The 12,819-nt window shown below is 44.9% G+C and overlaps 3 protein-coding genes across 11 annotated transcripts in view; 1 reads left to right on the top strand and 2 right to left on the bottom strand.

Moving 5' to 3' along the window:
* The window catches only part of GFI1B (growth factor independent 1B transcriptional repressor), a 35,308-nt gene extending 27,162 nt beyond the window's left edge, over positions 1-8,146 (bottom strand). For both annotated transcript variants that reach the window (XM_083596524.1, XM_083596525.1), the window contains exon 1: positions 8,041-8,146. The gene's annotated coding sequence lies outside the window, so the exon portion shown is untranslated. The remainder of the gene's footprint in view (positions 1-8,040) is intronic.
* Positions 1,740-3,322, bottom strand: LOC310753955 (nuclear ubiquitous casein and cyclin-dependent kinase substrate 1-like). The gene has a single exon (XM_083595287.1). The coding sequence runs from the start codon at positions 3,095-3,097 to the stop codon at positions 2,222-2,224; it is 876 nt and encodes a 291-aa protein (XP_083451413.1). The 5' UTR covers positions 3,098-3,322; the 3' UTR covers positions 1,740-2,221.
* Positions 8,147-10,366: 2,220 nt separating the features above from the next.
* Positions 10,367-12,819, top strand: part of TSC1 (TSC complex subunit 1) — a 32,414-nt gene continuing 29,961 nt past the window's right edge. For 2 of the 8 annotated variants that reach the window (XM_083596283.1, XM_083596278.1), the window contains exon 1: positions 10,644-10,768. The gene's annotated coding sequence lies outside the window, so the exon portion shown is untranslated. Of the gene's footprint in view, positions 11,072-12,819 lie in introns of all 8 variants that reach the window. The other 6 variants (XM_083596284.1, XM_083596280.1, XM_083596282.1 and 3 more) reach the window with 5 other exon arrangements.

Raw genomic sequence — 12,819 nt, 5'->3', positions numbered from 1 at the left:
CGAAAACAGAGACTGAAAAGACTCAGCTTAAGAACTACCGCCCTATATCGTTACTTAATGTGGATTACAAAATTTTTGCTGACATTTTGGCCAAGAGATTGAAAAAAGTATTGATGGAAGAGATTCATAAAGACCAAGCGGGCTTTCTCCCGGGAAGACATTTGTCTGATAATTTGAGGAACATAATTGATATCCTGGAAAAACTAGAAGTGAATATAAACACTAAAGCAGTTCTGATATTTGTGGACGCGGAGAAAGCTTTTGACAATATCTCTTGGAGTTTTATGAAAAAGAACCTACAGGGGATGGGGGTAGGCCAAGGTTTTGAAAATGGTATAGGTGCAATATATTCTGAACAAAAGGCTAAATTAACTGTAAATAATGTGGTGACGGAAGAATTTAAGATAGAAAAAGGGACACGACAGGGGTGCCCAGTCTCCCCATTGCTTTTTATATCGGTCCTGGAGGTTCTGCTGAATATGATTAGAAGGGACCGGTTGGTTAAAGGTATACAGGTCGGAGCCAAACAGTACAAATTGAGAGCATTTGCAGATGATTTAGTATTGACGTTACAGGAGCCAGAATCTAGTACTAGAAGGGTTTTAGAACTAATTCAAGAATTTGGTCAAGTGGCAGGATTCAAACTGAACAAGTCAAAAACTAAGGTTTTAAAGAAAAATTTAACACCGATTGAAAGAGAGAGGTTTCAGAATGAGACAGGTCTGACTGTGGTCAAGAAAGTGAAATACTTGGGGCTTAACATGACAGCAAAAAATGGGAACTTATTTAAAGATAATTATGAAAAATGTTGGACGGAAGTGAAAAAAGACTTAGAAATTTGGTCAAATTTGAAGCTTTCCTTGTTGGGTCGAATTGCAGCTATAAAGATGAATGTATTGCCTAGAATGCTGTTTTTGTTTCAAACACTGCAAATTGTGGACAAGATGGATTGTTTCAAGAAGTGGCAGAAAGATATCTCTAGATTTGTCTGGCAGGGCAAGAAGCCCAGAATAAAATTCAAGATATTAACTGATGCAAAGGAAAGGGGTGGATTTGCCCTGCCAGACTTTAAACTTTACTATGAATCAGCAGCATTCTGCTGGTTGAAAGACTGGCTGCATCTTGAGAACACAGACATTTTGGATTTAGAAGGTTTTAACAATGTCTTCGGGTGGCATGCATATTTGTGGTACGACAAGGTTAAAGCACATAAAGCATTTAAGAACCATATTGTCAGGAAAGCTTTGTTCAATGTTTGGATAAGATATAAGGATTTATTGGAAAATAAAACCCCAAGGTGGCTGTCACCAATGGAAGCAAAAGCCCAGAAAAAGCTCAATATGGAGGCCAAATGGCTGAAATATTGGGAAATTTTGGAACAAGAGGGAGATAGACTAAAACTGCAGAGTTTTGAGAAACTAAAAAACAAAGTGCGAGATTGGCTTCATTATTATCAGATAATGGAGGCATATAATTTGGACAAGAAAATTGGCTTCCGGGTGGAAAAATCAAAATTAGAAACAGAACTGTTAGAACCCAAAACTAAGATTTTGTCAAGGATATATAACTTGCTGTTGAAATGGAATACTCAGGATGAAACGGGGAAATCTGCTATGATTAAATGGGCACAAGATGTCGGACACAACATTATGTTTGCTGACTGGGAACAGTTGTGGACCACAGGTAGGAAATTTACGTCATGTAATGCCTCAAACCCTGGGTGAGTGTCTGGAACTTAAAACCCATGATGGATTTCAAACTAATTCATATACTAATTATGTCAAAGGAAATGCAATGTGCAATAATATATTTGTTTTGGATTCAATTAAGCAACAGTTGCCTTAGAAGAATTTCTGCAGCTTTGGAAAACCTATACCATTAGTTAACTATGATTTCCAGCCTCATCCTTATTGCTTTACAACTGCAGTAAGCCTTCAAAAATATATCTTTAGTATGCTGTTAATTTAAATCTAAATGGCTTTCAAATTTGGTTGGGGAGAACGGAATGGCCAGTAGAGACTGTGACGTCAAATCATTATTGTGTAAAGGTTCTCTTAAAAAAAGAAGAAAGTACTGTACTATTAAAACAGCTAAAGTAAAGGTGGCATTCACAGCCCATGAGTCAAGCCACAACCAAAACCATGTTCTACCCCCTAAGTATATTCTCTTTTCCTTACTCTCTCTCGCTCTCTCAAAAAAAGTTTCTCTCCCACACCACCATTTAATCTTCACCAGAGGGGACGTCATCTTCAGACCCTTCATCCCCAGATTTGTCTGGAGGAGGACTAACTGATTTCTTCTTTCCTGGAGGACTTTCAGGCTCTTCGTCATCATCTTTTGGGGATAGGGTCTTTTCTTTTGATGTCTTTGAAGCTGTGGGACGGCCTCCCTTCCCTTTGCCCTTCACTGGACTAGGTGTAACTGTAGCCTTTAGCCTTGGTTTAGGCATTTTCTTTTCTTTCCTTTCTGGTTTGGATTTCTTAGCCACTTTTTTGTTCTTTTTTGAACTGCCATAGACACTATCATCATCATCTTCCACAAGGAAGTCTTCATCGCTGCCAGACTCTTTTTCCTGAAACGATGCCTCCTCCTCTTCCTGGTCTTCCTCCTCACTGCCCACATCATCCATGAGCATTTCTCGCTGCTTGGAAGCAGCTTTGGATGCTGCCTGTCGCTGCTGGCGCACATTTTTCTGATCTTCTTTCTCATCCTCACTGTCCTCTGCAGCCCTTTTCCTGGATTTGGAAGTTGCTCTTTTGTTCTTGTCAGGTTTCACTTTTTTCCCTTTTTTGTTCTTTTGAGAACTCTCATAGTCACTATCAGCTTTGCCATCATCTGCTCCTAAGTCATCCTCACTGCCAAAATCTTCATCCGCTGAGTGAGAATCATCTCTCTTTGTCTTCATATCTTTTTCTGAGTCTTCACTATCCTCCTGAGAATTCTTTCCAGACCGCCTCTTATTTTTTGCTTCCCTTGGTGATGAACGAATTTTCTTGGCTGGAGGGGCTGAATCTCTGCCATATTCTTCATCTGCATCATCTGACTCCTGAAACTGTGAATAGTCCACCACTTTTCTGTTCCTGACGGGCCTAGACATCTTGGCGGGTTAAATGGAGGCCCTGAGGCAGGCACCGGTGCCTAAGGAGACGAAAGAACCGAGCCCGGTCGGCACCGTTCTCACTCGCCCTCCCGGGGGCCGTCAGTCCCCGGGTCCAGCGACTCAGGCCGCCGCCCCGCACCCCAGATCTGGCTCCTGTGCGCCGTCAATCGCCACCACTCGCCTCTCCCCCCTGCAAAATGGTCGCACTTCGTCCAGTAGAGGGGATGCCGGGTGAGTGTCTGGAACCCCCTGGAATCTTGCTACCACTTAGCAGAGAGTGGGGGTGGTGTCCAACCTTTGTAACACTGGTGTCAGACGTGGGACCTGTGCTTCTGGAGAGAAAGACGTAGGCTAAGGGTCAGCAACCTTTTTCAGCTATGGGCCAGTCCACTGTCCCTCAGACCATGTGGTGGGCCGGACTATATTTTGAAAAAGAAAAAAAAATGAACAAATTCCTATGCCCCACAAATAATCCAGAGATGCATTTTAAATATGTAAAAGCACACACGCTACTCATGTAAAAACACCAGGCAGGCCCCACAATTAACTCAGAGATGCATTTTAAATAAAAGGACGCAATCTACTCAGGTAAAAACACGCTGATTCCCGGACCGTCCGTGGGCCAGACTGAGAAGGCGATTGGGCCACATCTGTCCCCCGGGCCTTAGGTTGCCTACCCCTGACGTAGGCGCAACGTCCACCTGAAGTAACAATGGAGGGGAGAAACAGTAACACCTTTTGAGCACAGATAGGTAGCCGTGTTGGTCTGCCATAGTCAAAACAAAAAAAATTTTTTCCTGCCAGTAGCACCTTAAAGACCAACTAAGTTAGTTCTTGGTATGAGCTTTCGTGTGCATGCACACTTCTTCAGATACACGAAAGCTCATGCATCTCTGAGTTAATTGTGGGGCCTGCCTGGTGTTTTTACATGAGTAGCGTGTGTGCTGAAGAAGTGTGCATGCACACAAAAGCTCATACCAAGAACTAACTTAGTTGGTCTTTAAGGTGCTACTGGCAGGAAAATTTTTTTTTTGTTTTGACCTTTTGAGCAGTTCGAGTTAGACTGGAAAAGCACCAGGAGCAGTGATTTGATGAAATGAGGCAGCTGGTGATATAGTGGGGGAGAAGTCTCCTTGCACAGCAAAAACGTGACTCCATCCCAGCAGTCAGCGGTAGAAGAAAAAGAGAAAATGGAGGTGCCAAAGAGCAATAATTACTACTAGTTTAATTCTATACCACATGTGAGGAGAGTGCCCTGCTGCGTGGTGAGATGCTACAAGGGTCAGGGAGTGATCTGGGAGCCTAGCTGCCAGACCGCCCAGGGTGGCCAGAAAGATCCAGAATGTGGGTGGGCAGTTGAAGGGCTTGGACTGTGAGGAGTTGCAGCCTACAGCTGAATGCAATGGAGACAAGTATGAGCTGGCTGGAGTGGGGGAACAGTTGGCTCCCACTTAGTTGGAAGTTGTTCCTGAGGAAATGGGAGAGGCGCCAGCACCTGTGAGGAAGGCAGTAGATACTGGTCTGTCTACCCATGGAAGAGGCAGCAGCTTCCTTTGTGCTCAGGGAGAAGCCAGAAGAGCAGTGGATGACTGCTGGATTGATACTTTCAGGGGGTACCAGGAGAAAGGGGATGTAATAAACGAAAATCTGCCCTTATTCCCTTATGGGGGACACAAGAGCCCTTACAGAGTCCTTTGCAGGTTCTCCATCGGTCAGAGAAAATAACAGAGGCCAACCAGAGGATATTGAGAAGTAAAGCAGCTCGTAAGCCTGATCTTTGTTGAACTGTTGTAACAGGGTGCTCCCCTCTCACACAGGAAAGGAGGAGGGACCCAGAACCCAGGTGTGCCCGCCCTTATATAGACATTTTAAATTGGCCGCCCTGGAGTCCAAGACCCACCCCCAGTCCACCCCCAGAAACATCATACCTACATCACACAAAGGGCAGTCTACAACAGAAATCTGAGTGCATTGTTTATCTCCTTTCTGGCAGACTTGTTAAGGGTCACTTGATTGGCTACCCTGGGGAGCCTGGCCAGTCTTTTGTAATGACAAATACTTAGTTCCTGAGCCAGGTCACAGGCTCACCCTATTCATACACAGACATACCCTTAAGACAGGATTTGTGAAGGAAAAGACAATGGGGAGACTTTTCCATTTCCTTCAACCTTGCAGAGAAAACATTTGGTCAGTTTGAGAGTCAAAATGGTTCCAGGGCTGTTTTCCTGTGCTGCTTCAGACATGTGGTTTATATATTTATGTACGTGTTTGTTTGGTACATTTATGAACATTTATTATACATATAAGACCTTTATTTTTTTATTTCAGGGCGCAGACAGCTGAATCGGAACAGGAGGCTTCAGTGCCTGTTGGATTTGGTGAGGGGGGAACGTTGGGGCTTTTGTCTCTTGGATGGCTCCAAATGGCCTTGAGTGGGAGAGGAAATGACCCAATGCTAGAAACAGTCCTTAAGTGGACTCTAGCAGTCAGAGCTGCCAAGAGCAATGCGGTCTGGGGAAGAAAGCCACTGGGGAAGTTACATGTCTTTGTTTAGCAGCAGGAGCAGGGCCAGATTTAGGTCTGATGAGGTCTTAAGCTACTGACGGTAATGGGGCCCTTTATATGTCCAGCTGTCCTTTGTTAACAACAAATTGTTGCTTTTTTTCAGTTGCATATATGCTATATGGTAATTTATGGACCTAATAGGTATCTAAAGCCATTTGCACATAACAAAATATGTATTTTATCAAAGTAATTGTTGAACTATATAAAGAAATGAGCAAAGCAGTGATATTTTAGGGAGCAGGCTAGCAGGCAGGGTCCATTACTTACGTCATAGGAGCCTACACAACCCAAAACACTGTTGCTGTATGTAGGTTTTATTTTATTTGTTATCTTATATTTTGGAAATGTACATCCAGGGGGTTTTTCCCTTTAAATTTTTTTGGGGCCCCCAATAGAGTGGGGCCCTAAGCTAAAGCTTGTTTTGCTTATACATAAATCTGGCACTGACCAGGAGTATGCAAAGAGGGTTTTTTTTCTGGACATCTGTGTGGGTGGGGCGGGTCTGGAGATTCCGAAGAAAGTACCCCCAGATAAAGCCTGGTGGCAAGATTTAGATTTGGAATATGGGGCAGGAGATGGGGTGGACTGGGCCCCAGGGAGGAGATTCCACATGTGCCAGAGAGGAAACAGCTGGGGGTCCTGGAATTGTGTTTCAAGCAGCTGCATAAATTGTTTTGGGGCTGCAGGTGTAAGTTTGGAAGCCCTGACCCACAACCCAGAAGGGCCCCAGGAAGACTGAACCTGTGGATTAACCAACAAAGACTGAGAACTTGGTTTGATTTACTCAATAGTAAGAATTCTGTGGAAACCCCAGGCAGGGTATTGCAACAAGGAGAGGAGGATGGGTTGCTGCTGACTGAACAGATTTACAAAGGGACTTTGCCTGCTGCAAGTTCAACAAAGGTTTTGAAGCGCTGTGGTGTGTTTTGTTTTCTTGAATGCAGTTGATGGTGGTGGAGCTAGTAAGTGTTTTGTCTAAATTACTCTGTTCAGCTATGTGCTTTTGCATGCTTGTGATAATGAAAACTGTTAATGATGTATAGGAACTGTGCTGATAAGAAATGGTGAAAATGTTGATAGTGATGACGAAGAGCCTCTGGGTTGAGACAGCTCTGGTTCTGAGGCTGGCATCATGACTTAAACATGCTTTGGAAACTCATAATATTGGCTGCCAAGTGTGGGTGACTGGGTAAGCTGCACTGGAATGGTTATCAGAGTATACCTCAAGAGGAAAGAGAAAGCCTGGAGGATTCCAGGGAAGCTGGAGGTCACCTGGATATTAACTGTTCTTGTGTTTTTAAACATGTCACTGCACTATTACCTGCTTTGATATGTTGCTCTAAATGCTGTAACTTTTCTGTTATTTCTTCTGCACGCCTATGGAAAGCTGATCTCTTTTTCTAAAAGGGTGGTAGTGTTATAGATTTTGGGGGACCTGCCTAAACCCTAGAAATTAGTAAATGGTAGGATTTGATTATTTGGCGTTTTGAAGGCAAGGCTGGAAGTCAGTGGAAAAGCACAGGCTAAGCTTCCTTTCAAGCCAGGGCCTCATCTGAGATAGAGGCATTGACATGATAAAAGGTGTCAATGACCCATCTAAGAGGAATCTTGGGCCTGGGCATACAGAGGTTGCCATGATGGTGGTGTGTGTGTTTGAGGTGACAGGAACAGAGAGGTTTTTAGAGCAAGGTGTGTTGGCCAGAAGAAGGGGAGAACAAAGAGAGATCCATCTTGGGCAGGTTGGCTGAAGTCTGACAAGGAGAGAGGCCTTTGACTCCAGTGCTGTACTGCAGTGGGAACAAGCCCTGCTTGAGATGACCATGCTGTAAGATCTGGACTACGACAGTCTTTGCCACATCCACCCTTCTCCAAAGGAGCACAAAACCCTGTATTCAATTCAACACGAATTTACTATCTAACGAGACCATTGATCCATAAAATGAAGGCAATAATCAATGTACTGTACTATAAAATAAAGAAGACAGTATTTTAGATGAAAAAATTTATCATTTTTTTTCCTTACGTGCACTGATGATAGTCAGTTTGGATGGGGGGCTTTTATCCATTTCTGAAGTCACACAATCAACCAGTAGCTGAAGTGGGTTCCACACAGTCACAAAAACAAGTCACAAAAATGAAGTCACAAGCCACAGTCACAAAAGCAAAGTCACAAGTCAGTCCCATAAAATAAAGAACAAGTCACAGTAAAAAAACCAAAAAAGCCACACAAACCAAAATACAAAAAGGAACCAGACAATGAAAAGTGACCCCTAAAACAGCAATTTTACATGAATTTTACTATTTAACAAGGCCATTGATCCATAAAATGAAATCAATAAAACAGTACAAAATGAAAATGTGATTTTTTTTCTTACCTACACTGATGATAGTCATTGTTTGGATGGGGGCTCAGGGTCCTCTTTCACAATCACAATCTACTTGGCTCCTGGCATTCACGGAGGCCTCAGAGAACTCCCGCGGCTGGAGCCCAGTCATGGAGCCTCTGCAGGCCCCGCGGATGTCGGGGCTCGGCTCCCGGCATTTGTGGAGGCCTCAGAGAGCTCTGTAGGCCCCACAGATGTCCACGCTTGGCTCCAGGCAGTGGTGAGGCCTCCAAGAGCTCGGACAACTTACTTCCGGGTTACAATAGTTTGTAACCCGAAAAAACGCAAGTTGAAGAGTTCGTAACCTGTTGTACCACTGTAAAATCTTTTGGCTACATTTTTCCAGTTACATTTTTCTATTCTAGTTACATCTTCTAGTGTAAGAAAACACTTTTCTGAAATATACAAAGAGGTGATACATTTGATAAGAAAAACACTTTTTAGAAAGATACAAAAGGGATACCTTTGATAGAGTCAACGGTTGGATTGCTCAGCTACATTCTTTAGTGGTATGACAGTGGTACCTCGGGTTACATACGCTTCAGGTTACATACGCTTCAGGTTACATACGCTTCAGGTTACATACGCTTCAGGTTACAGACTCCGCTAACCCAGAAATATTACCTTGGGTTAAGAACTTTGCTTCAGGATAAGAACAGAAATCGTGCTCTGGTGGCACGGCGGCAGCAGGAGGCCCCATTAGCTAAAGTGGTGCTTCAGGTTAAGAACAGTTTCAGGTTAAGAACAGACCTCCGGAACGAATTAAGTACGTAACCAGAGGTACCACTGTACAGTGACACAGAAGTAAAAGATACAAGTAAAAATATACATTCTTTTGTTAGCATAGAAATACGTAACACTGAGAGGTTCATTTATTAACTACCCTCTCTGAGCATGGTTTCTCTTATGACAGCTCTCAGTAGGTCTTTCCTGTGTCTAGCTATGGTATCTCCAGCTGCTGAGAGTGACCTATAAGTTCCTTGTCATGTACATGTGGGTTATTGTCCTGGAATATATTTAATTGTGCTTGTTCTGGAGTTACTTCTATTACCTGTTTCGTTATTTTTTATATTTCTTGCAATATTGGGCCACTGGCTTATAGCTGTCAACCTTCCCTTTTTTTGCAGGAAATTCCCTTATTCCAGCGCCGTTTCCTGCTGCTTCCCACTGCTATCCCGGATTGTTAGATATCCCGTAGACTGTCCCTGGAACAGGTGAGTCTGCTGATCCCTTATTTTCAAATCTGAAAGTTGACAGCTATGCATTGTGTCAGGGAACTGCCATCAGTGCCGGAGGGAGAGAGCAAAATCCAGAGGGATTCCAGAGAGCGTCCCGGGATTGGGAGAGGCAGCCCATCTTCTGGGGAAGAGAATCAGCATAGCACTAGTGGAGAAGGGGGGCAGATGGGGGAAGCGGCGAGGTGGTCCCATGACTCCTTGCCGGGGACCAGCGGGGAGAGTAGAGGTCCTCCGCTGCCTACGCCCTCCTTGCGCAGAAGGCTTTCGCGCAGAGAGAGTAGGAGGAGACTAGGCGTCAAAGAGCTTCTTTGCTGGAAGAAGTTTAAGAAACGCCCACTGACGGATTCTGCCAGCGATTGAGACAGCCATGGGTGAGTGGCTGTCCGGACAGAAAAGGTTCACTCAGGCAATACAGCCAGGTGTTTGCACCGGCTTACATACAAGCAACCCCTAGAACCATCACACATTGGCTTGATCCACCTGGCTCTTCCTAGGTTCTTATGCTGATATATACAGTGATACCTTGGGTTAAGTACTTAATTCGTTCCGGAGGTCCGTACTTAACCTGAAACTGTTCTTAACCTAAAGAACCACTTTAGCTAATGGGGCCTCCCGCTGCTGCTGCGCCACTGCTGCATGATTTCTGTTCTCATCCTGAAGCAAAGTTCTTAACCTGAGGTACTATTTCTCGGTTAGCGGAGTCTGTAACCTAAAGCGTATGTAACCCGAGGTACCACTGTAATAGCGATGAATGTTCTTGGAATAAATGTAGTGTTTTAAAGCAACCGTGTCTGCTTTCATGAGACGAATGGAAACTCAGATATTGCATAGAAAGACCAAGGGGTCTGCCCTTGTAGCTTTCCCCTCCAGTTTGCTGCAGGCCTATTCCTAGTTCTGACCATTTTCTAATTACGCGGCAGGCCGGTTCAAGTTGTCCAGGCCGCAGTTGCTAACGTAAACAGGGTGGGCGTGGCCCCCAGGGCCGAACCCGGTAGCACCTCCCTCCATCAGCCTTGCTTGTCCGTTTGCAAAAGTTTCCTCCCGCCTTGCTCCCCCACAGAGCGACTTCGCATCACATGACCCACCCCTAGTGCTGGAACCTTTTTCGCCGCGGGCCTCCCTCGGAATCACGAGACCTCTTGGTTGCTTTACGCATTGCCACCCTGTTCTGATAACCGTCCGCCTCCGCCCTAGAGCAAAGGACACCGGAGACGGCACACACCCTGCTCGGGTCTCAGTGTCCTAAGAGAAGGGGTCTTGGTTGAGGCGGCAAAAGGATGTGACACCGGCCGGGAGCGGGGGTCGCTTGTGTTGGGTGGGAGGGGGACTATTTTCTGAAGGAGGGGGCGAAGAAGAGAAAGGCGGCGGAGGGATATCTGGGCGGGGCAAGATGGCGGCGCCCTGTGGGCTTTAGGAGTCCTGAGTGGTAAACAGCTGAGCGTAGGCGAAGGAGGAGCAGCTGCCGGAGCAGAATCGGAAGGGTGAATATCTAGGTTTGGGGTTCGGTAAGAATGAATGGATGACAGTGGGGAAAGCAGGGGGGAAGGAAGAAGAAACGGGGGTAGCGATGAGAGGAATAAGGGGCAGTAGGGAAGGAGTGGTCCATCAGGCGAGAGGAAGCAGGGAAGAGGATGGAGCATGGGGGCAGGGCTGTCTGTGTGTGCATCGGAGCAGAAGGGAGGCGAAGAAACAATAAAGGGGCATCGTGCATTTAAATTGGAGCTTTTTGGTTGAGGGACGCCTTTTTGCCATTGCAACTTTATCTATAACAACGCCCCTGAGAGGTAGGTCAGGGAAAAGTGGTGTATTGATGGGGGGGGGCGGGAAGAAAGAAAGTGGCGATGCGGAGGGAAAGCTAAATATATTGTGGGGGAGGGTCCTGCGGGCAAAGAAATAATAGAGGTAATGCTTCTTTGAATTGAAGCTCTTGCTGCGGAATAGTGTTTGCCTAAAAACAGGGTGGGGAGAAAAATCGAGAAGATGAGGGGAAGATCAGTTCTAAGTATTATTTGGGGTAGGGGCCGAATGAGGAAGGGACACGGTGGGGGCGGTGTAGAGAAGCAGAATCATAAGACAGCTGCTAAATAATAGTTATAGTGCTTGTTTTGTGATCACATGCTTCATGTACATTGGGGTTGTAGCCAGTGCTAGTTCTATTGAAAGCAGACCTATTGATATTAATTCACCTAATTTACCCATGCATCTTGGGCATCAGTGGTTCTACTGAGTAGGACTAGCAGTTGATGCAACCAATTGTTTATTGTTTTAAAGCTATGAAGCAAGCCTTTAGACTGAGAAGAAATGGAGAATAAGGTCCAAAAAGGGGGAGGGAAGCAAGGGTAGATGGGCTGTGTTGTTATGTAAGGAAGGGTAAAGGAACAATACTTATTTCAGTTTTATAGCTTTTAGTGTTATTTGTGTGCTATTCCTGTGAGGTGGGCAGGGCTAAGTAGAGGTGGTAGTTGGTAGAGGGGAGGAATGGGGGGGGGAGGACAAAGACGTGGGTGAATTGCCTTTGTGAATATTCCCCAGTCTTGTGTTTAAGCTTGTTTTTGAAACGTCCTCTCCCTGCCCCTTGAACCAGGAAGGGCCCCTTTATCTGAGATACATTTTAACCAGTGTTTGGCAAATCTTGACTAACCTGTTTTTGAAAATGGAAAGTTGGCTAGTGTATATAGCCCCCTTTGGATCCTACTTGTGGGCTTCTCATAGGTATCTGTTTGGCCACTGTTTGGCAGGGTTTTTCTTACATTTTTTGGGGGGAAAGAAAATGCACCCTTCTCCTCTGAAAAACATCCTGTTGACTAGCTCTAATTCAGAGGGACCCACAAATAAAGGAACAAAATAGTCTTTTGTTTTTAGCTGGATTATTTCTGTTGCAAAGCTTTCTGTTTTTCAGGCACAGTCAGCTGGCTTGCTTATCCTATTGTTGTGGATCTCTGGCTTAGATTGAGAGGAAAACCACTCTTCCCAGGCATAGCTGTCAGTAGAGAGTATTCAAGGTGGCTGCATGCACTTAAAAATTCTCTCACATTTGTTTCTGTGTGTGTGGCTGGTGATGACTTCTGTAAAATTCTACTGACTAATACCAACTATGGCTAATTTGTCAAAATGGCAGGCATACTTGAAATACCTCAGGCTATCCTGTCTAATGAGCTTGTTACTAATAATACTCTCCATCACTTAAAATAAGATTAATTTTTCAGAGTTTATGAAAGTTATTCCTTACAGGCATTGATTGTCTACAGGCAGGGAGAAATTGTGGACTGCAACTTCCTCCAGCTGTAGCCAGTATGGCCAGTAATCAGGGCTGATAGCAGTTGTACTCCACACTGCCTGGAGGGTGCTATGTTGGTTCTGTGAGTCACTTTGGTCCAGCAGGTTATTCCCTGGTTGGCTTGGATGTGAAAACTGTCTTGAGCTTTCAGTCTATTTACTAGGTTTTTTGGGGGAAGTCATCTTTGAGGTCCTTGTCTATAGCAAGCCAAAGAAGAATCCACTTCAGCAGAATTTTACAGGAGGCTTTATGATA

This window comes from Podarcis filfolensis, assembly GCF_964270895.1.
Source record: "Podarcis filfolensis genome assembly, chromosome: Z".
Classification (NCBI taxonomy): domain Eukaryota; kingdom Metazoa; phylum Chordata; class Lepidosauria; order Squamata; family Lacertidae; genus Podarcis; species Podarcis filfolensis.
This window is presented reverse-complemented; position numbering and strand designations above follow the sequence as displayed.